The sequence below is a fragment of the Mycteria americana genome, chromosome 1, assembly GCF_035582795.1.
Source record: "Mycteria americana isolate JAX WOST 10 ecotype Jacksonville Zoo and Gardens chromosome 1, USCA_MyAme_1.0, whole genome shotgun sequence".
NCBI lineage: Eukaryota > Metazoa > Chordata > Aves > Ciconiiformes > Ciconiidae > Mycteria > Mycteria americana.
In genome coordinates, this window is record NC_134365.1 from 81,807,078 (window position 1) to 81,834,665 (window position 27,588).

The 27,588-nt window shown below is 38.0% G+C and overlaps 1 protein-coding gene and 1 long non-coding RNA gene across 2 annotated transcripts in view; one reads left to right on the top strand and one right to left on the bottom strand.

Annotated features, from left to right (window-relative positions):
* The window catches only part of LOC142412572 (potassium voltage-gated channel subfamily KQT member 1-like), a 525,781-nt gene that overhangs the window by 442,189 nt on the left and 56,004 nt on the right, over positions 1-27,588 (bottom strand). Inside the window, exons 4-10 of the mRNA XM_075508061.1 lie at positions 25,349-25,427; positions 22,311-22,407; positions 17,271-17,411; positions 10,127-10,237; positions 8,993-9,088; positions 7,907-8,035; positions 5,274-5,436 (exon numbers count right to left, since the gene is read on the bottom strand). Coding sequence (XP_075364176.1) covers positions 5,274-5,436; positions 7,907-8,035; positions 8,993-9,088; positions 10,127-10,237; positions 17,271-17,411; positions 22,311-22,407; positions 25,349-25,427 — 816 coding nt within the window. The remainder of the gene's footprint in view (positions 1-5,273; positions 5,437-7,906; positions 8,036-8,992; positions 9,089-10,126; positions 10,238-17,270; positions 17,412-22,310; positions 22,408-25,348; positions 25,428-27,588) is intronic.
* LOC142412580 (uncharacterized) lies at positions 1,702-16,845 on the top strand. Its single transcript, XR_012776525.1, has 3 exons — positions 1,702-1,778; positions 14,411-14,658; positions 16,674-16,845. It is a non-coding gene; the product is annotated as an uncharacterized LOC142412580 (long non-coding RNA).

Sequence of the window (27,588 nt, forward strand, 5' to 3'; positions counted from 1 at the left end):
AACTGAAGTTAGTTGGAACATTTTCAACTAAATGAAGTTTCATCTAAATGTACTGTCCTTGATGAAGCAAAAATGTTTTCTGGATAAAAATAAAGTCTGAAGTCAGTGTTACTGATATTACTAATCCAAAAAAGTTTAAGGGAGCTGCAAATACCTTCTCTCACTATGCACTCCCATGGTCTCTGGGACCATCTGGTACAAAGTCCCTGCTCAAGTCTGGTGTGACCGGTGATCTAAACTCTGGTCCTAAATCAGGCAGAACAGGGAGTTGAATAAATGCAGAACAAAAATAAATTTTTAAACCTCAAAAGCTGCCAGATTTAATCAGAAGTAAGAGTGAGTTTGGCAGAGGCAGCTGTTCTCTTCCTCTCAGCCTCCATCTCCCCTTACACCACACCCCACCCCCATCTCTACCATCCACTTTGGTCATGCAAGATAAACCACAGAATTCACTGAAAGTTCTCACTCAGGACAGGCAGGGCTGAAACAGCAGACTGAAAACTTTCTGGTAACAGCATACCGGTATGTTTCCACAATTCTTACTCACAGGCAAGTACCATTAGTACCTACAAGCCCTGAACTGACTGACAAATTTAGAAGTTAGACAGCCCTATGCTGAATATATATTTCTCACTGCAAAACTACCAGCATCTGCTAAACTCACCTTCTTAAGAGCACGGTATTTTTCAGAAGCATGGTATATGGATACTTTCTCTTGCTAATTTGGAGCATATCTTTATCTTTGTGCTTTTCTGACTTACTGACAGTTATGCAGACCTTCAAAAGCTTTGCCGTGTGCTTTATTCTGTTAATTTTAGCCACATGTTTTTTCTCACCTTTCACTGAGCTTGTCAGCACTGGAATCTATGAATCCACTTAATTTAAAATGTTTGCTTCTTTATATGTACTGCAGATTGTAATCCATTTACACCACTGAGGGAAATCAGCCCTTTTTCCCCAATGGAAATGCAACCAGTTTCCAGGAACAACCAACCCATTACTAGATAGGTGAATTCTGGAATGTGAGCATCCAAACTAGCATTACAGACAGAATAAGTCAACATTAACACTATTACACACTTTATAAAAGAGGGCTTACAAAGGTATTCTGGGGGTCATCGAAAATTACAGTTCTCTTCCTGGTGAAAAGCTACTCTTGTGCAGTTTTGCTTTAAATATGGGAGGGAGGTGGGGCGGAATATGTCAGCATGCAAGAAACTCCAAAACGCAAAAAGAAAAGTACAGTGATAAATAGGGAATTTTTGTTTTACCCCAGCAGAGATTTATCACTGTGAGAATCTTGTGACTTTGACAAATTTTACAATAATGAGTTGTGTATACAACCTAAAATAACTGACAGAGAATAATAAATTCCATCTGCTGGAGATGTCCCAGGAGGCTGGCCTTCAAGGTCCAAAAACTTCCACATTTTTTGTAGTTTTTTTCCTCCCTAATAAAAAGCATTATGAAACAGCTATTCAGTTCATTTTGAGAAGCATACATTGCAGTGAACAGCTGTTATTTGAAGATGAAACTCAAGTGTATGTATGTAAAAGATTTCAGTTACACTCAAATGTTATTTTTCTTCTATTTGGATCAGTCTTTATGACCTGCCACTCACTCTTGCTATCATAAGTAACTACCATCTTGATACTTAAGTGCCTTCTTTAAATCTTACAGGAACATTAAAGATGCCAGAGAGTTCATACATGTCTTGTCATCCTGATAACAGACCCTGCTGCAGGGGAGTATGTACACAATGGCTGACAGAAATACAGGTAAAGATCAATTTCAAGACTATAGAGACAATTCTATCTATAATCTCAGGTGAGGATGAAATTACTAAGGGTTTTAAATCACTACATGAAAAAAATTAAACCATACACCCCAGTATGAAAGAGTTCCTCAGTAGAAGCAATAGATACCCATGAGAAGAATATACTGCACTAGAGTATCTTCAGCATCACAGTTATTTTTCAGAATTTTTTGTCTTGAATCTATGTTTGCTTTAGCTGTTCCTTTTAAATTTCTTTCTAAATGGCTTCCTCATTTTGAGAGGTTTGACTTCAAACAAGGAGACTATTATTGTGGAAGACTTTTGGCCTTTCTGTTCCTGCAAGGATGGTCAAGTTCTTAGGGTTACAGAGCACTCTACATTAGTTACACCTGAAACATCACGGATGGTGCAGAACTAAGTGAGGAACTGTTTTCCTTTTAGGTTATCAAGTGTTTGTTTCAAGATTCCATCATTTATGATATGTAAAGATTTAGTTTCTACATTATGCACATCCAATACATGTTTTTTATTACACATACACAATTATCTCGGAAACCTTAATGTTGATCATATCTGTAGGCTTTATAAGGCTTCCCTTTTCTCAAACTTTCTTCATGTAGAAGAGGAAAGCATTTTTGCCTAGCTTTGGAAGATATGCCTCCTAGGCAAGTTTTGAGCAAGCCAAGAGGATGCTGAGTGGACATGGATACATGAGCAGGGTATCCCAAGAAAAACCTTATTTTCATGAAAAAAAGGTTTGCTCACACAATGCAGTTCCTGAATTAAGGTAAATCTCTCCTTTATCAAAGAAATTTTAATTTAATTTCCATCTATTTCTGCCCAGAACAAGGAATTTTCTTAGTGGGACTGTTATTCTGTTGCCTGCACTTGCCAGGAATTTGTTTCAGGTCTCCCTACAGTCTCTCTCACATCTGACCAGAGCAGCAGACTAGAAGAACCATTTTAAAGTGACAGCTCTGCTCCTCCTAGGTCAGGCCTATACAAGTGATCTAATTCAACCTTGAAGTTTGCCATCATCTGTAAAACATCCAGCCCCCACAACCAATGAATAAAATATTCCACTATAGCAACACTGAAATAGAAGCTGGCATGGCCCTTTTCAATTGCCTTTTTTTATTATTATTTTCTCTGCCTTTTCTACTTTCAGCTTTTTAAGAGAGGAAAAAAATACCCCCATTTACAGGCTTGAAGCCTAGTACTTCCACTTCCCAAGAATAGAAGCCTATTAATTCTGGCAGTGAGAACTTCACTGAGAGAAATCAGGTTTAAACTTTTGAGAGGTGTCAAGAATGTTCAGTCAATTGAGCAATCGAGTTAGCCAAATACATTCCTGGAAGCTTTGCAACAGAAGGAATGAATCAGAAAATCAAATGAAGTGTGACTTACCCCTTACACTGGCTAAGGCAAAACGTGAAAGAAAAAGAAAAATAGATAAAACTTAATTGGTAAGGGAATAATATGCATGGCTGTCTCTCAGAACAAGAATAAATTAGACTAGCTATAAAGAAGTACAACAAGAAAACATTTTCAGAAAAAGTGGAAAAAATTCTTTCATTTTCCTCTGTTACCAAGTTGTCAGGCAGAAAGAGACAGGCTTGTCTTTTCAATCTCTTTCCTCTGATGCACAGAGCTTTGCTCAGACTAACCACGAACATTTAAGGAACATAGCTTAAGTGAATAAGTGTGCACTGGCAGAGTCATGAATACAGACAACACAGTCCTCAACATCTTAACTGTCTTCAGTACTGTTACAAGTTATACACCACTTTGCTGCTTCTGTCCATCACCGACTGATACACAATATTGAAATACACTCAGCAAAATCTGCTATAACACGGTCAGCAAGGGAAACTGCACAGCTCTAATAAACATGCTGAGAATTAACATAGTATTCTGTTAAGAGACATGTAGTTAAAGCAGCAACTTTATTTATAAATCTTACCCTTCATCCCCCTTTCCCAGAACCCTATAAAAGCACTGGAAGTGCCAAACAACAATTAAAATACCACCATTGCTGAAAAGCATTCTGACCTCAAAGTGACAGATACAAGATTTATATAAGATTATAAAACGTAAGGAAGAACATGAGGGGTAATGAAAACTTCCATCAGTGGAAGAAATAAACTCTTCCTCCCACAGTGGCAGTTCGTGGCTATCAGTTAGATGAAGTAGAGGCTTGAAGGTCTTTCTAAATCCTTCTGGGAGCCAGATGCTCCTACCCCTTAACAGATGTGCCTCAATATGCCACAGCTCCAAGGTCCCTGCTATTCCACATCCGACTGACTGCTCTAGCATAGATGACATGGGTGGCACTGACACCACAATCTAGCAACTCTGTAAAGTCAGAGCAACCCAGTGAATCTCTTACCTTTGATTGTGTTCAATACAGAAAGACGCTACATATTCCCTCTGGGGGCAAAAATATTTACAGTACTTTTTATTAAAGAAACCATCATGTCAAGACTACAGCCATACTCTCTCCATGCTGAAATTGTGTGTCAGCTTCAATGTCACATAAGAGTAGCAATTTTATACAGAGTTGATGTTCAGGTTTATCAAAGACAGATGAAAACCTAAGTCAAAGCACTACATGATAACATACCTTTGACTAGGGCCAGCATCTTTGGATACCTCAGTTAACTTGGCAAGGCTTTGCATGCCTGTAGGTATGGAACATAACTCCTCAGACTGTGAGGAAACAATCTCCCCTTGAGCTAAAGATTTAGCAGATCCAGAACTAGCACAAGTTCCCCCAACCCCATCAGACAAAGGAAATCAACACAAAGGTGGAAAAATTAGGTTTCAAAAAAACCTCACTTTATAGTAAACAATACTATTTCATACCCACATTTCCTCAACAAACTTAATTTAAAAAAGAATTTTACAAACAAAGCAGTATCTTAGCTCAGCAGTGAAGTTCAGCCAGTTTCCAGGTTGAAATTCAACAGCCACTTATAGCAACACACAGTATTTTAAATAAAGCAGGAAAAAACCCCACTTATCAAAACCTCTTGGTTGACGTAGGCATAAAAATATTTATCTGTTCCTATCACAACTTATTTGCACAATGTTTAAGAGGGTGAGGTAAAAAAGTAAAGATTTTTTCCTGCTTTATTTTCCTTCCTTCATGCTCTATGTGAGGTAAAGTTTAAAGGTGGAGTAGATCTGAGGAAGCTTTCCATCCACCTGTGAGATAGTCTACTTTTTTTGAATTTAACAATATACCCAACATCTTGATTAACTTTGGTAAACAAAGAAAGCTCTTTTGATGTTCATACCACATGAATCTAAAGATTTCCTTTAATTTGTGTCCCCTTGGTTTTTTGTTATGTAATTGTCCTTGGTTTGAGGCATCTTGTTTTACTGATTTGTTTAAAATTATTTTTTTCATGGAAATTTTCCCTTCATCAGTTAAATTCATTTTAACATTGTCTCTTAAAAAACGCTAACCTGAACATAAGTGAAAGTAAATTACCTCCTGGTTCATCAATGTAGAAAGACACATCTTTTTTGTTTTCTTGTTCATCAATGTGATCATAAGTAATCTGTGGAATAGTCAAGGCATTCTCTCCTGGGTTTATTACAGGTGCAGAACCGTTACCACAGCCTAGTTTCCCTTTTCTTTTGTATCTTCTAGCCTGTGGTAGTAGAAATGAGATGGTATCAGAAGATACTACCAAAACCAGAAAAGTACACATATGAACTTCACTATACAGTAAATTCATTTGAGGTTGTATTTTTTTTTTCCCAAACAATGCAACTGAAATTCAGTGAAAGTGTTACAACCTTGGTTAATGTTTTCAAAGTGGCTCATTCTGAATTATCAACTTAAATCTGGTAATAATTTGATTCTCAGGAGAAGATGCCTAGCACATTCTGAAAATGAGGTCTCAAGTAAAATTTCTCAAACTGGGTCCAAAACTCAAGGCACCCAAAATACTAGAGTATACGACAGCTTGGCTGTAACATCTTTCTAAGGCTCTAATTAAACGTAACCATAGACTTGGAATTATGATCCAGGCAGTGTGCAGCCTTTTCAACTAAAGAAAATGTCACCTTTTACTAAAAAGGCTGAATTAGGCACATCAGGAGAAGATAAATCCTTCCTCTTGCTTCCAAAGTTGAAGTTCTCCTGAGTTTAGAAGCCTAAGAGGCAACCTAATAAACACCCTATGATTGGTACCTAAGAACAAAAAATGAAGGTTTGGATTCAACTGGTTCCAAGCAAGGCTGGTCTCCATCTGCCTTTGTGACTAGAAGTGACCAATGTAACAGCCACTCATATACGGGCTATATGGCCTGTTCTGTCTGCTTCCTGGATGCTGCCATCACCTAGCTGTATACTACTTCTCACAACATAGCATTTATTACCAGTCTTCATGACTACCTACGCTTTGGCTCTAGTCCCACCTGGTTCTACTACTCACACACCTCAAAACAGAGGTAAGAGGCATACTTTAATTTGCTTGATGCTCCAGTAACCTCCTGACAAGGAGCTGAGATGTAGGACTACTGCACTCAATTCTGCAAAATACTCTGGCCTCTGATGTGACCACTAAGCAGTTAGCAGAGATAAACATCATCAGAGAGAATAAGTATTTGCACATATCAACACAAACAGCTGCAGGCTCAATATATTCACAAATGGAACAATGCTACTTGGACTAAGTAAACCAATTCTTATTTTATTACAGTCTGCATTCAGTCTTTTGGAATTCATTCTTCTGTTCAGCTCTGCAGCAATTAAACAAAAGCATGCTCAAAATTAATCAAATGGGGCATGAAAATGTTAGAAATGGGCATTTATTGTAGACAGTGAATGCACTACCATGCATCAAAATGCTTCTAAAGGCAAAGATTATGGGCTCTCATAGCAGGAGAAGAAACTAGGAATTCTCTGGAGAACAAAATGCTACAACATGCACAAGATAATCAATATACATTTAAGTCTTTAAAATAAGGGGCTAGGTAGAGGAAGAAAGAACTAGTCTCCTTTGACAAAGGATGAGCCATTGGTAAGAGATGAAAGAACCATTACTTTGTTCCTGAATTAGGTTTAGCAGTTCACAGGGAAGTTCAGGATTAATAATATATTAGGGAAGTCCCTCTCGCTAGAGAAGACAGAGGGAAAATACTAAGGGCATTAAACACTGTCTATTTTTTCCAGCTCTCCCACCATGGATTGCTTGCTGTTCAGCAACACATACTACCCAGCCTTACTTCAGCTTTACCCCTTTCCTCCTGTTTTTTTCTGCCTCTAGTTATGAAGAAGCTAGTCTCATGGCAAAGTTACACTCTGCTGAATGCTGAGTAGATCGCACTGCTGTAACACCAAAACATATACATGCACACAGATCATGCTGATAGAGCTTTCTACATGGGCTGTGGGGAAATCGTACTGTAATTCTCCGCTGGGCAACAGGCATCAGTGGGATTTCACTGTCTAAAACCAGGCCTCTAATATCACTTCAGAAACCCTGGATATCTGAGCTAGACCTGCTACAGACCTGGGCCTTTCCAGAAGGGGTGCTGAAGGCTAGGCAAGCTTGCCAATGAAACTACGTAACTATGTTTAGGCAATCCCACCTGTGCAGACAAACACTATTCCACTTCACTGCAGACACAGCTCAGGAATTTGCCCAAATTTCTACACACAGCCCCAGATAAAAGTACCATGGAGAGAAGTACTTGAGCAAGAAAAGCATAGATACTGTCGGCCACATGTTGAATGCGAACAGCAAATTTTAAACTAGTTTTCTCCTTTCTTCCTGTATGAACTATGCAAAATTAATGCAAAATGGGAAAGTGTCATCATTGACTTACACTACCCTTTGAGGAGGTAGAGACTTCAAAGTGGATAAAACAATGGAGAATTGGCACCTGTCTGACCACCAGGGGAAATTTAAAATTAGAAGACATTTGTCCCTCAGAAATATTTTAAGGAAAACTAAACTAATCATGCTGTGGCATGAGGAAAACACTCAAATGTCCCATTACAAATGCCTTTCAGCTCTCCAAATTCTTTGGACACTTCAGAAGGATTTTGGCAAGTTATCCCAATCAAATTAAAAGCAAGAACAGAATAGAGCTCTGCCAACTCTCCGTTACCTGTTTTCTCAGACTAGGGCTAGATGGCGCTGGTGGTTTTTTGGGATTTTGCACCGGTGATGTAACATAAATCTTCCATGTTGCTGTAGAACTGCAGGATTTCTCTGCTGCATAGCACCGCCACAGAGTCTATAATAAAACCCAAAACCAATAATCTCAGTGAATAAGCAGTCACTGTTGTCCTGCAGGACAGGTAAGTCAGATTTTGCTGCAAATCAAACTGACAGCAAAATCTTCAATCAATGTAAACATGCTGCAAAGGGTTCTGACTGCAATGACTGTGCTATACCACACAACATGATGCCTAATAAAATACACTCTTCCCTGTATATAACTGTGGTGAGTGTAATTCGCACCGGGAAACATATGCTCAGGACACGGTGATCTTAAGTACACTCTTTGTAGCATTCTCCCTAGGAGCTGAGGTCTAAACCTGCCCACAGTAAAAAAAAAAAAAAAAAACACCACACCACACCCAAAAACACACACCACCCAAAAAAACCCCCACAACCACCACACAAAACCAAACAACTTGCATACAAATGAATCCCCACAAGCATCATAGAATACTGCTGTTTCCCTTTTTCTGCAGCGTAACACATTTTAGTATTTGTGCACCATGCTATTGCATTCTTTATATTACTATATAGAATGTTATGCTGGGACATTTTTCTAAACTGAGGTGTGTGTATACATGCATATGTATACACATTTGTCACCTCAGGATTTGGCAGACGTACAGGACCTAAGGGAATATAAAAAGGAAGTTAGGGATTAAAGATTATAACAAAGTTGTTTTGGTGTTTTTTTTTTTTTTTTTAACTATTTCACCAATAGACTCGTTGCATCCAGTTAGTGTCATTATGCCTGTGGATATCAGGTTAGTAAAGCCTCCTATGTTCACTCATAAGAGGGGGGCAGGCAATTATCTAATTCTCTCTAGTAACTGAAGTGGATCAAAAAGACAAAGTGGTTAAACACAAGTTATAGATTTATAATAAAGTCTAGTAACTGTGATTCTCAGTAACTGCTAGGCCACAGTCCCTCTCCAATACTCTCCTAAGCATTTACTGTTAGGGGCCTTACCTGAATTAGAGAAGCTGCAGCTGGGATTTGTCTGTTGAAATGCTTCTGACGTTGCTTCTGCTGTACTTTCAGGGCAAAACCAGACCCCAGAATACCCTAAATATAACCAAAATTACTAGTCAAGACTCCAATATGGCTTCACATGCCTAAACCAAACACTTAGCAGATGAAATAAACAGACTAAATAAAAGACTGTCCTAGAAAAAGAAAAGTTCTGAATTTTCAAACGTCCACAGTGACAGAATTCTATTTATTCCAACAAATAAATCTGAAATTGAGCATGTTGATATTGGCATCGTGCAACTTCAATAAACAGCATGTATTTATTGCTGTGATCTACAGGTAACATTAGTCAGAGGCATTCACAGAGGCAGTCATGCTCCAAAGGCAATCCTACACAATGGTGGGAGAAGCAAATGCTTCTCATGCTGTCACATGACTGATCTACAGCTATTGTTTGCACTTGTTTTTAATTCCTTGCCACAAAAAAACCCCACAACTAAAGCCAGAACCCAGTTTGATTTTCCAGGCAAATTGAGCAAAGAAGCCAAAGATATGCTTTATAATTTCAGCATTTCTTTTAAAACTGATAGTTACTGAAGAAATACTTTGTCTTTTCTAATTGTTTTGATGTTGCTGTCTTTATTTTCCCCCCATTCATTTATTTGAAGATCCAAAAAGCCCAAAGATGCTTTGTAGTACCATGTAGGAAAGCAGATACAGTTTCCTAGACCTCTGCTTCATGGCAGTGTTCCTTTCCTCGCAGGATCCCAAATTGTTCTTATATAATCACAAAATAGCAGAAGTGAAGGAAGTTTCACCTCTGGCACCAACATGCTGATAAAAAAACCCCTCTCTTTACGTCACAGAATAGCTTCAGTTCTCTGAGCAGTGAAAATTATTCTTACCTCCTTTCTAGGCCACATCTCTCTAAAACGACTGCAGTAAAAATACAGCAGTTTCATTCGTGTGTGTGTGCATAGACACACAAACATACACTTGAGGATGTGTGTGTGCACATTCTGAAGCAACACCCAATCCCATTATTTCCTATCAAGGCACTAATTTAAAACTACCTAATTGTGAACCCAAGTCGGACAGACACTTTAATAAAGTGATACAAGTTCTACTTACCGCTGGCAGAGCAAAGAAAGATACAGCAAATACTGAAAAACAGGAAGCTATTGTCTTCCCAATCCATGTCTGGGGAACTTTGTCTCCATAACCAATTGTTGTGACCGTTACCTAGGCCAGAAACAAACATGTGGTTCACCACAATACAGTACCTTTTTTCCCCTCAAAAGCAGGAAAAAATAAAGAATAAAAAAAGTAGAGAAGTATCAGGAGATACATATGGATCAACAGTGTTTGGATTTGTGCATAAGGAAACCACAGGAGTGTGCTAAACATCAGTGCAGATTTATCCTGTTTTTACATTCTTCAGCAGGCATTCACAGCTGGCCACTGTTTTGGATGCAACCGTAGTCTGGACCCAGGATGACTGTTCTCAGAGTTTGTAGCTGGCTGCTTCCACCCTCCCAAAACTGCAAAGATTGGCCCTGTGGGCTTGAAACCATAGGCTTGCAGTTTTTCTGCTTTTGCTTTTAAAATGTAGTTCTACAGGGTTGAGAAGAAAGCCCTGAAAGCGCTGACTTGCACACAACCAACGCACATCTGCCAAACTCTGCAGTCAGGCAGAGACACTAACTGCGGCACGGGAAGCTATGCCCTGTGCTGGTAGGAAGGAAAAGGGACAGCACTAACACTATCCCAGCTGAATCTTCATAGCAAGAGAAGGAACACACAACCATTCCAGGACACGTTATCTCCCAAAGTAAATATGCCAGTAGACCAAGAGCTAAATACAGCTGAGCCCCATGCTCAGCTTTTTTTTCCTCCCCCCACAAATACAGTTCTTTGCTACTCAAAGTTGTGTTTAAGCCACAGGATGCATCATATTACCATACCTGAATCTGCTCATTGCTTATCAGGGTGCAGCAAGGGCCAGGTACTCCTAAGGGACAGGGAGCCCAGAGTCAAGGGAAATAACATAGCTAGCAGGGCAGTGCCTCCCCAGCCAGGACCCAGTCCCACAGCACCCAAGCAAAACAGATGCAGAAAGAGCAGCCAGGTCTAATCAAGAGGCCAGGTTATAAGGCACTATCACAGCAACGAAGCAGGTCCAACATCAAGCTAGGAAGTCCACCTACACGTCAGGGTTAGGATCAGGTCCAGGGGTCAGCATGTGGGTCTACAGGGATGAGGCAAAGCCAAGATATCAGCCTATGTGTTGAAGTCAGGCTCAGGGGACTCCACAACCAGACACAGCTGCAGTTCTGCAAGAGACCACATCTCCTTTAGGAGAGTGTTGAACTTAAATAGAGCCTCCGGGTGTGGGTAGAGGCCACAGGTGATGCTGGTCAGGGTCATAGGCCAGTTAGTGCCCTCAGGGCCGTGACAACAGCCTCCCCTCTCAGCAAGGCGTGTCCTCACACAGGGCTGGGATCAGTAGGGACTTGCTGTAGGACAACTAAATCCCTGTGGGGGTGGCAGGCCACCCCTGAAAAGCCACAGAGGCAAGGAGGGCCTGAGTGGGACAGAGGTTTTGGGCTGTTCCCGAGAAGCCCCAGCAGGCTGGAAGAAAATTCATCAGGAGCCCACTGGTCAGTCAAGAGTTGGTGCTGTGAGGGGATCAGAGTCCAAGTGAAGGCTGGTCCAGCAGAAGGATTTGTAATGTAACAAGGGCCAGCTGCTCCCCAACAGAAGGTGATCCCAAGGAGGGCTCCCAAGGCAGGCCAAGGGAATCCCACAGCTGGCCAGACAGGGGCCTCACCACCCTGGGCCCAGCCCCACAGCGGGCCAGAGTCACAGACAGTGGCTGTGTCCAACAAAGAGTCTAAATCATACGGCAATATCAAGGTGATGAGGTAAGTACGAGGTCAGGTATGGAAGTCAGTCCATAGGCTGAGCTCCAGATCACCAGACCACGGCTGAGCTCGAGACCAGCTCTCCTCCAGCACAGCTCAGGCAGGAAATAAATACCAGGGCTGAGCCTAAATAGAGGCCGTGGGCCATGGGTGTTGGGGTGGCCCCAGGTGTGGCTGGTCAGAGCCTTTCAGGCTTTTTAGCATACTTAGAGCCCTGACACTGCCACAGAATGGTATGACAAAGATGACTTGCACCCCTGAGAAGTGGAAAGCTTCTGGTGAGGAAAAGAATAATTCTGTCACCAATACCAGCCACTGGGGAGAGCCTTAAATAGAAAAAATGTACTTCTATTTGGGAGCACCAGCCCTAAACCCAGTCCCACTCCCTTCACTTTGCCTTGAATGGTAGCAGAAATAGAGCCAAAACAGACTTAAAAGAATATGTAAATTTACACTGACTACAAAAGAGGATGTGGAAATACAGCCTTTTATGGGAAAAGTTGCTGACAAATACTTAGATATTATGCAAAAATAGGCGTCTTGGAAGAAACCATCAGCAATAAAGGCATGGGAAGAATATATTTCCTTCTCTCAAAGCAGTTCTACAGAGAGCTGGAAGGAAGATTTTGCAGGAAAAAATGACCAACTACTATTAAACTGAGTTTTTCCAAGTTCAAAAAAAATTAGGCTTGTGTTTATTCATCATGTATTTCTCACTTGATTAAGTCAACTTTGTAGTATCTGTATCCTCTAATACATATTGTTATTTTGAACTGCAAACTGCTCTCAGCAGGAGCTCTGTCTTGCCAGGTGTTTGTCCAGATTTAATGTGGCTTGCCCATGAAGTGACTCATGTACTGTGTACTACCAGCAGTACAAACAGATGAGTTTGCCAGCCCCAAAATTAAACCAGACCCCCCAAAATTCAACCTTGAAATGCAGTATGTGTTAGTGAGGAGTGGAGGAAGTTAAAGCAGTGTTTCTTTAACGGCACTTCAGCTCCTCAGTGCACCCAGATGACCCCTTAAAGTCTGGATTTTTCCTTCCTTTTCCTTTCTTTTTTCTTATGAAAGGCTTCTTGTTTTTTGGTGGGTTGGGTTTTTTTGTTTTGTTTTTGGGGTTTTTTTTTTAGTTCTCCAGCACTCAGGACTTAAAAACAAACTGCAGTAATGTTGAGCTGCCTTAGCGTTACTATGGAAGACAGCATGAAAGCTGTAACCACAGAAAAGATGATTTTCCATCTCTACAGCAGGCATTTGGCTGGCAGATTCCTGCAGGTGCCTGAACATGTCTCAGAAAGTTTCTCCCTCGCTACCTTAGAAGGGTTCCTTCTTGGTAATCTAATTAGTGCATTGAAGTATGTGGAAAGGATTATAAATAATGTAATTCTCTGGCTTTCTTAATCACAACCAGAATCTTTTTCTATTTGTATATCCAAAAGTTATTAGTTATCTGCTCAGAGAATGTTTAATAACTAGGCTTTGGAAAATGACACCTTCTTTGTAACGCAGATTTACTATGGCACATTCCAGCTGGTATGCACGTGCTCTAAGACAGGCTCTGAAAACATAGATGTACACTTCAAAAAAGGAAGAACTCTAATTTAGTAGAAGTCAACAGAGCTTCTCACATGCTTTAAGATAGGCAGGTGTCCTGAAGTTTGAAGAGTCAGAACTGCACACCTCAGAAAACATATTAAATATAAATGGGTTCAAACTGCTACCTCTGGCATGGAAATTTACTACTGGAAATTCTGAGCAATCAATCCCAAGTACCTCTGCCAGTTAACACCAATTTACTGGAGCAACTATTTAACTCAAGCTCAATGGTACAGAATAGTCCAGTTTCAGCAAAAACAATAAGCATTACCAACAGCAAGAGATGAGCATGGAAGGGCCAACAGAAGAGAAGTCTCCTACATGCCCTTCTTTCCTCAAGAAAAAATACCTAGAAAGGACAGAAAAACTGCTGTGACATGGGTTGCAATTCTGACAGACTGACAGTGCTGTTGGAAATGCTTTTGCATGTGTTCTAACATGCTATAACTTCTGAAAGTGGCTTCATATAAAATACCACAAGCCTTTGATATGTCTTTGCAGTTTAATCTGTGTGCCTGCCAAATCTAGGTGAAACAACCTTGCATTTAACTGGAGCGGGTGAATGTAGTTAGCATTTAATTCCAACTCTCATTCATTCTTTATTTTCCCTTTTCTTCATATTTAAACCTTTCAGGTCATTTGTATCAAGTTCAGCAAGCTTGCACTTTCTACTCAAAGCAAAATGTTACCCATAATACACTCTGTGGTTTTTGTCAGACACATAAGACTTTCAAATACTTGCTACCAAGATTTTTTTCCTATGGTTCAGTTTTGAAAGGCAAAAGTGAAATCAAATTTCACTCCCTAGTAACTCCACATCTGTGTTTCTATGTTACAGAAGATTTGAAAAGAAAAAGAAACTGATTCACTTTGTCCTTTGTCACTGTTCCCAGCTGTGAACTGCACCTGCACCGTGACTCACTAATGCTGAGGAGGCCTAGACGTCTGAAAAGCTTAAACAACAATTTAAACAGTGTTCTTCATGTGCCTCACACAGCTAGAGAAAGACAAAGCTGATTTTATCTTGCTATTACACAAAACAAGTCAAGTTTTGGAAAACAACAACAAAACCCATTGAACACTTTGCAAGGCATATACATACACTTGGAAATACAGATTCCAAGTCATCTATCTCAACAAGGTAAAGTAATGCACATTTTAAACTTATCTGTTGGTCTTCATAACTGAACTCCTTTTAAATTCCTTAAGTCCAAAATATTAACAAAATATGCTTGTAGAAACAGATCCTGACTTTTTTGACCTTAATTTTTTACCCTTCACTCAAATCAAGGCTGTAACTTCTAGCATTTAAAAATATTTTGTAATCCATATCTAAACATTCAATGCAACTCATCAAGCAAGCTCTGGATAACTAGAGCTAAAAAAATTAAAAAGAAGGAAAGGTAGAAAAAGTACACTGGCTTCTTATGGAAGTTTTATTACATGCAGGAATAACCCATGCATGAAAATACATGGGCAGAACTGGATGCGAAAAACCATAGCTGGTTCCCAAACTGATTGCTGAAAATCCTTTTTTGTTTTCCACTGTACCTTGCTCCCCTCAGTTTGATAAGGGGTTCTTCTTCCCTCCCATTCAGGTCTGAATTTGGGCATTTCTGGCCTTTTGCAGTTACAGGCCTAGGAATTACTTTATGAAACACCAAAGGCATTATGCAGAGCAAACACCATCCTTTAATGATTACATATTAAATTAAGACCTCCTTATTAATAAACTATATGCTTTTCATTCTTTTCACTGGTGTCATTCGAATTCACATGATGCTAGAAACCTCTTTGGAACTTCACTAGGCTAGAAAAATTTATGAGATACTTCTCATAGATTGAGCTGAACTAGCGCAAACTTTTATGGGAGTCCCTAATGCTGCTGAACTTCCCACAAGCAGCCCCACTTTTAATTAGATGTACTTCACACACATCTTGTGTAATACATATTCTACTAATGTAGACCATTAGTAAAAACAGAAACAGTAGCTGCGTTCCACTGCGTTCAGTCATTTGAACACTGGTATTTGAGCTGAACTGCTCAAATAATAGCAGAATAAGTGAGCCTGCATACTGATTTGTTTGCTTAAAGTAGACATGGGGTATCTTTCATAATGTCAATGACATGCTAATTGTTTTACTTTTGCTTTTAAAATATAGCACAATCTGTGTTTCTGGGACATTTATTCTTTTCCTCCACTAGCTAGAGGTCATCTCGTGTCTATAACCATGAGGTTTCATGTTCTGAAAATTTTATATGTCTATTGAGGACTTTAACAAGTGATTGTTGTATGGGCAGTTCATGGTTTCATTTCTTCCCAGCACATTAGATAACCAGGTCCATCTGGCCATTTAGTGCATTTTCCTTTTTTACCAGATTCTTCTTGGTTTGTACTGTTTTGCACAGCCATAGGTGATACTCTGCAAAACAAAATGAATACCTGACATCCTAATGACAGGAATTCAATGTTTAAAAGATTTTTATACTGAACCACTTAAAAAGTGGTAACTCAGGCTACATGTAATATAATCTATATTTCTGTATACTTCATTGAAGTAGAGGCTTATGCAGCATCTAAGTTAAGGATTAGAAACATATATCTATTAGGAACTTTTTGTCTGCCTTCCCAGACTTACCTACCAGTTTATTTGGATGCAGATAAACAATTGGTTTATGGCCGAATAACTATATTTGCATTTTTCAAGTCTATCATCTAAGAACAAATCCAGTTTATTGTGTTTCAAATCACTCTTAAAATCTATCCTTCTCTCTCTGGAAGTTGGTGGCTCTGCATCTGTTCTAGTCCTCTCATTTTTCTCTGTAACTAACACTGATGGCATGGATCTCTTTGGGTTTGTTATAATGAGACAGCTAACTCATAAAACACATGAGGTTCTCTAGTGGGGAAAAGGGACCACAAGAGAAGAGATGGTTTGTGCAACAGCTAATAAGGAAGGAAAGCATGAGTCACAGTGAGAAACATTATGAGAAAAGCCATATGAGGGGAGTGTAGAAACAATCTGGTCTCTTATTCTGTTCATAGCTATCGATTCCTTTTTAAACTGATTCTGGGCATGCACACAATAATTACCACAATGCTCTCAAAATCCCAGTTCCCCCTTAATAATATTTTTTTCTTTATTTCACCAAAGATTTGCACTGATCCTGACTGATGATTGATATCCAAAGTAGTTGATGAATCTGTGAAGCTTTGCCAGCTGCTTTTGATGGAGCTATTTATCTTTACAGTGAATCATGGAATTGTTTAAAAAAAACGAGGAACCTGTAACCTGCATCAAGGTCTGCATTTTTACTGAAAGTGAGCTTTACACAAAAAGATTTAAAAAAAAATAGAGTCATTAACCTAACTTCCACAAATAGAATATACTTTTAAAATTACACACCTTTTGCAGAGAACTAAGTAGAGTTTAAAAGAAGTGGTATAGGTTTTGGAGGGTATTTACACTCTTTTTGAAATGTGGATTTCAATGTGGACTTTTGTATCTGTAAACATTCAATGTCCTTTGCTAAGGACTTGCTATCATGCTTTCACAATAAAGTTTAATACCAAAATAATTTAATTGTATTTATTATATTTTTTCTTGTCTCCTTTTTAAAAGGTTGTCAAGTTTCCCTACAGAAATATGTTCTGCAATGAAAGAAATGTCAGATTTTTTAAAAAGATCACAACTTCAACAGAAAATCTTGTGCACTAAGTTTGCGCACGCATTTTGTTGGTAAAGACTTACCACACCCCACCAAAGAGCATCAGCATAGCTGGAGAAACCTGTCTTTCCATCCTCATCAACTGCATCCTTCTCAGCAAGATAAACAAAATAGGATGAAAAAATTAATCCCAAAAATCCAATGTACAACGTGGTTATGAGTTCCTATTAAAAGAGAAAGCAAACAAATGCCTAAGGTTTACATCACATATATTCTATCATTGTAAAACATTGTAAATATCTGGTGTCTTTTTGCATCACAGTAGAAAATTAATAAGTTCTATTTCAGGTATGAAATTGGCCTCCAATAAAACAGGTAGTTCAGTGACTTGTTTTCTGTTCATAGCAGAGTAAAGAATTCAAGAAGCCATCATTTATACAAGATCATTTGGACAGCTAAATGTAGAGTGGGACATCTCTCCTGTTTTATGTCTTGTGAATGGGAATCATTCCATTTAACTGTCCACTCAAAATACCAAATGTTAATACATTTTAAAAATAGTAAAACAGCTTTAGAAATGCACTTTATGAACAGTACACTAAAATAACAGTTAAGAAATAACAACCATGTCTTGTGATTGTGACCATATCTAAGCAATGAACTTGTGTATCTGATATTTAGATTGTTTAAGACTGAATATTGATGCCTGAACAGTTTCATGTTAAGATAAAATAAAATCTTAAGATAAAATATGTTAGGTAGGTGTGACCTGTACTTCAGTCCTGAAAAACAAAGACTGTTTGAGGCTAGGCCAGTTTATTAGAAGCGACTTTGTTAGGGCATGATACAGTGCTTCTGAATGTACCAGTTTCTCTACAGATTTTTGCATGGGCAAGTTGTATCAAGAACTGATGTGACTTAGATACAGTCTTCAGGGAAAATGTGCTTGCACATTTAAACAAGCCAAAATATGTGGTGTCACAGATGCAAAAATGTGTAAAGCTTATAAAAGCAGCACTACATCATAATCAAACGAGATATTCACCTACTTTCAGGAAAACCCAATACCTAGTTATGAGGGAAAATAGCTTATTTTAATTACTTAAAGTTTACAATGCTTCAAGAGTTAACACATTCCTTTATTTTCTTTGCACATATTTAGCCATCTTTATTATGAAACGTTGTAGTACTACATCTTCATTGGCATCTTCCTTAAATTCTTGACAGAGTTATTTTTCTTTCCTTGGATCTAAACCAATATGGGAATTAAAATATTCCCATAAGATAAATTTAAAATTAAAACCTGTCTAAGAAGGATTGCCTCTACTTATAAAGTATGTCAGGTTTTCACAGATTTTCTGTAACACTCTACCCATGTTTCTTAAACCGTTTCTGAGGGAAGGTTCAGGTTTTATCATCAAACTTCCTTCAGATTTTTTTTTTATTTTTGTCTTTTCATTTCCTTATAAGAGCTTTCCAGGAAAATGTAGCCCTGGTAGCTAGTAAAGCAGCAGGAACTATATATACTCTTCCTTCTGCTATAGCACTAATTAAAATCTAGGTTCAGCAAGTTTTTAAGCAATCCTGGCACAAAGCAAAGTAGCTGTTTTTTCTCTAATAATTTAATAATGACCTAAATAATAAATTTTGATAGTATTCAGTTTTGCCCATGGGCAAGTCTTTTAATCTAAGCCTTAACTTTTTGCAGGCCTGTTTGCTAAACAAGGCAGCTGAAAGAGGAAATAAAACTTGGGTTTTTAGTAGTTCAGATTTCTATGCTGGTTACCATTCTTTTCTCATCTTTTTCTCTAATGATAATGGTACACTGTGTACTTTTAGATATGACTTAATTGCTCTGATAAGTTCCTTGTGTTTATATTTATAGTTGATTATTTGCATTTCTCTAATTTTTCACAATTTTTGGTTTGCCTACGCAATATTTTTTCAATGCAAGACGAAACTGTTTTAACACCTGAGACTGTAAGTTCAGTGATCCATACAAAACTACAACAGAAATGGAGACTAATTCTTGTTGCCTGCTTACAAAGAAAACACTTTGCTTTCATCTCTAGTAGATTTGTGAGTTCCTTCCACATCAACAGAAGTCTTTTAGTTACACTTGGCATGTTGGTTACATCTCAGATATTAACAGATTTTACATGTTACTGAGGAATGGCCATCCCCGCTTTCTCTTAATTTTGTCTGAGAGGACAAAATTAGAGAGTGGATAATAATTGGAATACTTCGGTGTTAAGTGCTGGCTTTTTGAGAAGTGGGCAGAAAAATATGCTTTTCAGAAGTGCTATGCATAATCTTATGAGATCCTTTCAAAGTGGTTGATATATCAACAGAACTACTCGGCTTATTTCACCATTGGCACCCCTCAGCTCCAGTCCTATTCATCTAAAGACGGAACTCTTTTTAGGTAAAGTCCAGATGAAAATGTAATTACCTTAGACTTATGCTAAATGTCACTCCATGTTACATATGTATAGAGACACAAAATACTACATGGCTATATTTAATTATCAAGAACAAAGGCAGCAATCTAATACATACTGCATTTAAGAGAGAGCACAGAAGATTTTAAAATAATACATGCTTCAAGAAATATAGATAGATTGGTGTCTACCAATGTCAAATAGTATGAATTAGTAAATGATCTCAAAGCAAACAGCATTTTGCAGAAATCAGGCCTTAAAACTTCACATTTATATGATTTTTTAAATAGATAAGAGCTTAAGAATAAAGAGTGCTGCCTAATACAGATGACTGTTTTCAGTGAGGACTTTCAGATACATATATGCAAAGGAAACAGCAAGAACAAAAAACAAATATGCACAAAGGTAAATTTGAATATTGAGAGACTTGAGTCAACACATTTTTTTAACTTTGACAGATTTATATTTTCAATTACAATAAGGACCACACAATATATAAAATTCAACACTTAGGAAAAATACAAGAAAACCCCAAATCCACAACTCATCAGTAACTCCCTTCTCAAAGCAGTGGAAGACCTCACAAAGCAAGGTGAGGAATAAGTAAAACTAATTGAGAGGCTTACAAGCTGGAGCTGGATTGGCTAACTCAGTTTTTCAGTAAGTTGCACGATTTTTCCATGTCTTTCCATCACCACATGTGATATTGACTCATGTTTTGTTGCTTTTGGCGACAGATGCTTGTATAAGCTCAACCTGCTGAAAATAGAAGAGCATCCTAGCCAAATCGGGCCTGAGTGAGCTAATACAGCTATATGTAAAATTCCAAAACACATGGAAATCGTTGGTGACAACTTTAGTAAGCTCTTCTGGGCCCACAGAGGTCCAAGTACTTGTTATTTTCACAGGTCACAAAGACGTTAATTTATTTTCTCACATTGTTTAAGGGTTTAGGGCCCCATTTTTTCTGAAAGAGTACCAAGCTCAACAAATAAATGAGGGCCTTGTACTCTGCCTGTAAAGAAAAAGCAGCTGAAGTGGTTTTGTTCTTTTTTTTTTTTTTTAAAAACAAAAATTTATTTAAGAGACTGGACAGGAATAAAGGTTCCATTTTCCCTTCCATTTGGTACCATGCTAGGATTTCAGCTACACTTGTCCAATGTCAATACAGAACTGTGTGTTTGATTTTTTTTTTATTAATGTGTTAGTGGGTGATCTGCTTTGACAAGTACTACAGATCTGTAGTTTTATATATTGTCATAATCACTTTGGATTAGCAGAACTTTAGGTGCATTTATTCATAAATTCACTTCTCCAAGGGTATTTTTTTTTCCTTTTAAATCATTGAACTTATTTATGTTTGTGACATTTAAGACTCAAGTGTTATATTTTGGAGATAGTATCTCCATATTCTTGACTAAAACTCTGAACAGCCACAGGAAAAAATTCTCTCAAACACCTCTGTCAGTAAGGTTAGCAAATGCTGAGAAAGCGTATTTGGATATGAGCTCTGCCCTAGCTAGATATCCAGGCAATGTGACCACAACAAATGAAGACCACACAGACTTGGTGGGCATTAAAAGTCATCCTGTTCTACAGGATGAAAGTAGGCTTTATGCTAGAGCACTTTGGTGTGCATCAATGCTGCACAGCCATCGTGACATAAAATTTCCTACACTACTGGGGGAAAAAGACAAAGGGAAGAAAAGTAACTTTTAATATTAAATTAATCTTTTGGATTAAGTACGTCCCATTCTCTGCCCCAGAACAACAGTTTTCTAAATAGCAAATGAAACAATGTCTGTGTGGAAATCTATAACTATTTGTCAATATCTGGAGAACAAATCTACACTCATAAAGACTAAGTTAAAGAACCACCCTTACAAGTCTGATGTAAAGGTTCATAGCACGGTATTAGCCCTCCACAGTATGGTATGATACACAAGATTTAAAGGCTAATGATAAAAGCTTATTATTATGTTCAGAAAGCTAAGTTGGCTTTTCATCAAGAGATTCCACGAAGCCCCAAAAAGAAGCCTTCAGCTAGAAATTTTTGAAAGCCTGCACTAAAACATTTAAGCTTTTCCTGCTTAATGAACTTTTGTACAGAATAACTGTTTCAAAGCTTTAACGGACATATAACTATTTACAGCCAAGTTTACCTCTGTGACTACACCCTTGAAAAAGTAACTTTTCTTGCATATTATCATAACATAGTTAGTATTTTTATTTATAGAATGGATTAAACAACTCCTTATTCAGGCAGAGAAAATAGAATTATTTAAATAATTGACTTGTTCTATCAAGGCTTTTCCACTAGTATTTGTTTTTCCACAGAACAACCAAGCTAGGAACACATCTTCTGTGAAGCCAGCAGACTGTATTTGCAATATGAAAGGCAGCCCACATAACTGCATTTAATAAATCGTATTGAAGGATAATATCAAAGAGTACAACGGTTAATTTCCAAAAAAATACTGATGCTGGTACCCTGTTAGCCACTGACCTGAAGTAAAGAATAGTGTTCCCATTTTAAAAGTAGAAAGAAACACATGATGGACTTTTAAAGTATTTTTTCTCTTGCAACAGTAACTGTTCTTTTAAACCAGACTACGATTTGAAGTCGATGAAAATAATATCCTAAAGTAAATGAAATGCTGGGGATCTTTAAAGATCTAGTACCTGACGATGTATGAAAACAACTGATCCTAATAGTCGCCAAGTGCCACCCTGTCGATCTACATGAAGCATGCGAAGTATCTGGAGAAACCGGATCCCCCTGTAAGAAAAATAGGACATTAACTAAAACTAATGATTGAGAACAATACTGCTTTATCTATACCTAGTTGACTATGTTCACTAACATACTGCCATATTAGAGAACTGTGATAGCATTGCCCCTGGCTAGGGCTGCATCTTAAGACTTGAGACATCTCAGTAGACAGTATGTTTAGATCACATTTCATTATATTCAAATATATTCAGAAATATTGACTAGGACAACAATTAGTTAAAAGAAAAACAAAAAAAAAAAAATTAAAATATATGCTCTCAAACTCAGAGGAAACTTGCAGATTTTACCTGATTATGATTCTCAAATGTTTCCTTTCCAAGCAAAACCAGTGCTTCAAGCTTTGCTAACATAAATATGAGCAAACTTTTTTCTCTATTTGCCGAAAGCAGAATGTGAATCAAACATGGTATTACTGAATTCTTTTTTGTGTAAGTTATAGAAATCATCTAATAGGAAATAGATACAGTCCTATGTGATTTTAGGACAATAACTGAATCATAAACTCCGAATATTTTCAAATAAAGAAAAATAATTATCCATATGGTTCTTCAGCAGAATTTTATTCAATGGAAATATTTCATTCTAGTCACCCTTTTGACAATGAACTTTGTTTGCCTACACTCACCTTACTATCTTATCACTGAAACAAAACAGTGAAGAGCAGGAAAGGACATATGTTGAATTCATCTATCTGAAAATTTTTCACTAAAAGTATTTTTAGCTCTTTTTAGCTACCCTTAAATTTTTGTTGTTGTTGTTGTTGTTTAATTCAATCTTCTTATTTCACTTCCACTGTGGCTGCATTTTTCTGGATTACACCAAGAGGCAGGAAGCTCAGCATGGTGCCATCCTTCAGTCATTGGTGTTACTGAGAGTAGGAAGGCATACTGTCTTCTGAAAGACCCAACCTTTCCTTTATTCAGAAAGCAGGTTTTCTGAGCTTTCACAGCTGACCGTCAGACGATCAAATGCTTGTCATATTTTTGGAAAGCACACAATAATCCTGACTATCAAATCACATATCAGTGACTGGGTATATGAACACCATGTTTTGTTATTTCTTTGATATTCCATTGGAATAATAATTTTAATTAGCTGGAAACTTTAATGTATCCACTTAAAACCTGTTAATTAAAACATAAGTGCAAGAAGAATTACAAGACTACCAAACACGTGAGCACCCATAGCCTTACGTAATGTAATAGCTCATTGGTTGCTTATGTCAAGAGGGGAGAAATCTACATGTAGCTCCCCTGTACAATTATCAGACACACCTCTTGATGCCTTGACCTAATGGCAGTTCTTGATTTTCCTGTCTCTGTTGTATCTATCTGAGATGGTTACAGCTATGTTACTGCCAAGTGCTGACATGCATGTTATAGGCTGGCAGTTTTACAGATAAAGATTTAAAAAACAAGATAGTGAACAAGAAACTCCAGATACACAGCCTCTGAACATGCACAACCCATCTCCTCTGAAAACAGAAAATAAATTGGTTGGAAAGAACACCATTTTTATCAATTTGGTGAACTTAAAACAGTAAGGACAGAAGGCTATAGGACTCTGCTGTGAACCCTGCAGTGCTACCAGGTTTCAGTCTCACTGGTTGCTGCAGGGATCAAAATGTCAACCTGTCATATGTGGTGGGTCTGGAGCTTGCAACTTCATTCTACAAGAAAACAACCTAACATACGTGCACCCATGCTTTCTGGGATTGCTGGGATTTAAGGGAGGTCCAAAGAGGACCATAACAGTATACCCTGAAAGCAACAAAAGCAAAGGCAAGGATATGAGATTCATTCCTTCTTAATTCAAAAACAGCCACTCACATCACAGTTCCAAGGAAACCTGATGGGACTAAGACTTGCCTGACCCAGATGGTTTTTCAATGGGGCAATAACAACACTGAAGAGACATGGGTTAAGTTTCTCTGGCAGAAAGGGTTCTGAGTTGTAGGACAGTGACTGTATAATTTAACACCAGGAAAGGCTGCACTGAGCCCAAAGCCACCTGGATTCACATGTAAACACACAGTGGGCCTTTTCATTAAAGTCCTTCCTACACTTCTAGTTAAATTAAACAAAATCTTTGGAATTTTCACATTCATCCTCCTCTTCTCCTGTATGAGCTGATAAATCACATTCGTGCTGCCTGTGTGAGTCTTTATCATCATGTAAGGATTAATGTTCTATGGTAATAGTTACCTTAAAAATACTTTATACATGTAGTTCCTTCCAGTGTTTGTCTACACAGCTAGACAGTTTAGACAGTAATGTACATTCTCACTTCCCAGTGATTAGACTGCATTGGAAATCAGAGGCGTGTAACAAAACATGCAGCACATCTTGCAAGTTAGAAGGAGTGGGAAGTACACCTACTCTGCTCATCATTCCTTTCTTCTATTTACCCACTTTACTTCCCAAAACAAGCTTGCAGTACTTGATGCAAGCTGAACAAACACTGTAGACGTCAAATGTTTCTGGTTCGTGTATGGTATGAGTTACTTGTGCCAAACAAATCCACCAAAGCATAATTACTCTTCAAACAAAGTAATTACTCGTACTCAGAAAGTACTGAGTTAAGTGCTGTCTGGATTACTTCTTAAATAAACTGATGTTCTGTAATACCCTTTTGTCTCAGAAAGAGAGCTGTTTGATGTTTTATATAGGACATAATGTTTCTTTAGTTTTTTCCTCCTGGCTTCAGCATTCCCACCATTCTTCATACGCCTTGTTTCTGCACTCTTGTTTCCCAGCCAGTGACCAAGCACAATAACACACAGACTTCCACTGTCCAGTGTTTCAATATAGTAAATTTTCCTATATTAGGAAAATTACATATACATCTAATTCGGAAATTGGGAAATTAGATATACATCTAATATAGCTCTGCGGTTTGAAGAGCTACAGTCACTAGAAGAACATACCTTATTGCAGAGGTGGCAAACACCTGTCCATTAGATCCTATGCTCAGAACAATAATTGAGGCTACTACCACAATTAGATCTGTTAAAAAAAAAAAAAAAAAGAAAGAATGTATTAAATGTTAGCTCTCAGCACTGAAACACACAACAATACAGAGTGAGGAAAGCACTTTAAAAAAAGAAATTAAGTTAGCTAAAATTTGGTGGGCAGTAAGTTAATGCAATAGTTTCACATCAAAAAACCAACTACAGTTTCTTCCATGATGAATTTAATAATGTAAATTTTAAAGATCCCGACAGATCAGGCAGCTTGCAAGGCAAACAAAGGCAAAGGCATATGTACACCCTAGAAATGAATCCACATTTTGGCTCAAGGCTCTTGATTTAAGAGGGAAAGTAAGGGTTTGCTTCAATCAATAATGAAATGCATGAAGTCAAGTATCATACGCATATACACACACATACACTTAGTTTTAAAATTGTATCAAAGCTGTAAAGCCAAGTTTTCAAAGTTTAGGGAACTGTCAGAACAAAGGTTGCCTAAAAAGAATCAGAGCTGTTGGTTTACTTTGTGATACAGTCTTTAATTGTATGAAAAAATAATTGTTTCCAGAGTTCCATTTTTTTTTTCCACAGCTCCACAGTTTACACAGTTCCAGCATTATACAATGCAAATGATGGATTGTGTTCACGGTGCCAGCATCCCTTATTTTCTCTTATCTTAGTTCAGTGAACAGGTCTATTGCTTTTAATTACTGAACCCTACTCTAACATTATTCTGCGAAGACATTTTTCTAATTTCCTCCCGGGCATTACTGTGGTAATCCTCTTTAGAGCATCTAAATGCTTCACTTTCAAATTCTAACCAGAAAATAAAGGATAGTATTATAAATGGGTAGCAAATGTAGACAGAATGAGGAAAAGTTTTGGTAACGTCTCCTTGCCAGTTTTAAACAGGCAGTACTTTATTCTTCAGAGCACTTAACATTATATAGCACTTCAGAAAAAACAGTGCCTGCTGACTTCACTTGCAGCTGTGAGAGCTCAGAACCTCTGTAACCTGACTTCAAAGTCTTCATTTGGACATCCAGAAAATGAGGCACACTTGTGAAAACTGATTTAAATGACTGCCACAGAGTTTCCGTGTGATGCCTAGGCAAGATGCAAGATAGAATCCAACTTCAGAGGTAACAACAGTTGCCTTCAACAAGGGTAACTTTTTCTCCTCTTCTTTAAATATTCTCCTGACTGAGTAACAACCATGTAGTTGCTCCAACAAATATTGCAGCAGTTCTACAACCAACAGTATCCTTCACTCTCTGACTTGGATTAATTGCCAGTATCAGTCTGATTTTTGCTGTAAAAGCAGGATTCCTCGCCAAGGGATAGCACTCAATCAGTTTAAAGATTGTACTACAATAATTGTACATTTATGAAAATGAAAATAAATATAGGGAGGGATAAGTTAAGGCTACAGACGGAGCATCCATTTTGGGATAATCTTAACTTTTGAGTACCTGACCTTCCAAATTTTTTATGCTCTTCCTTTATCATGTATGTGTGTGAACATACATTGAGAGTTTTCTTCCCATCACATCATAATACAGATCTTTGCCCTTAAGCAAATGATGCACCCGATGTCCTTACTAAATTATCAGACATATACGTATCCGTCTGATGACCAGCACTGAAGAAGAAAAAGACTGACACTTAGGAAATGAGTTTCAATCAGGTAGTGATGGTAACATAGATTTTTCATTTGTACTTTCCACTTTTCTGAAAGTGTGTTCTACATGGTAGAGATACTTCATTTTTTTCCCCAAAAACCTGTTCTTCTATCTCTGGTTCTTCTCTGTTCCTAGTTTCCATGCCAGTTTCCAGTCTTTAGGCTTCTCATACTAACCCCAGTTTACTGGTTCAAACAGTCCTACTTTACACTCTAGTTCTTCAGCATATCCTTCTGCCCCTACACTGCCACCTTTCAATCCCATGTATTTTAAGCCCCTAGTTTTTTTCCTTCAACTTCCTGCTTGCTCATCAGTCTCTTTACATCCATCATCCTGTCATTTCACTGAGCCTGTATATCCCAGTCCATTCCTCCTACCCTGCCACTTCATCTCAGCATTCAAGCCTGGTATTTTCCCTTTCCACGTGCCCTGAGCAGTTTCAGGAAGAGCACTGTAAAGACAAAATCAACAGATTTTCCACTTCCAGCCCCAGCACTGCTCAGAGAAACATGAATT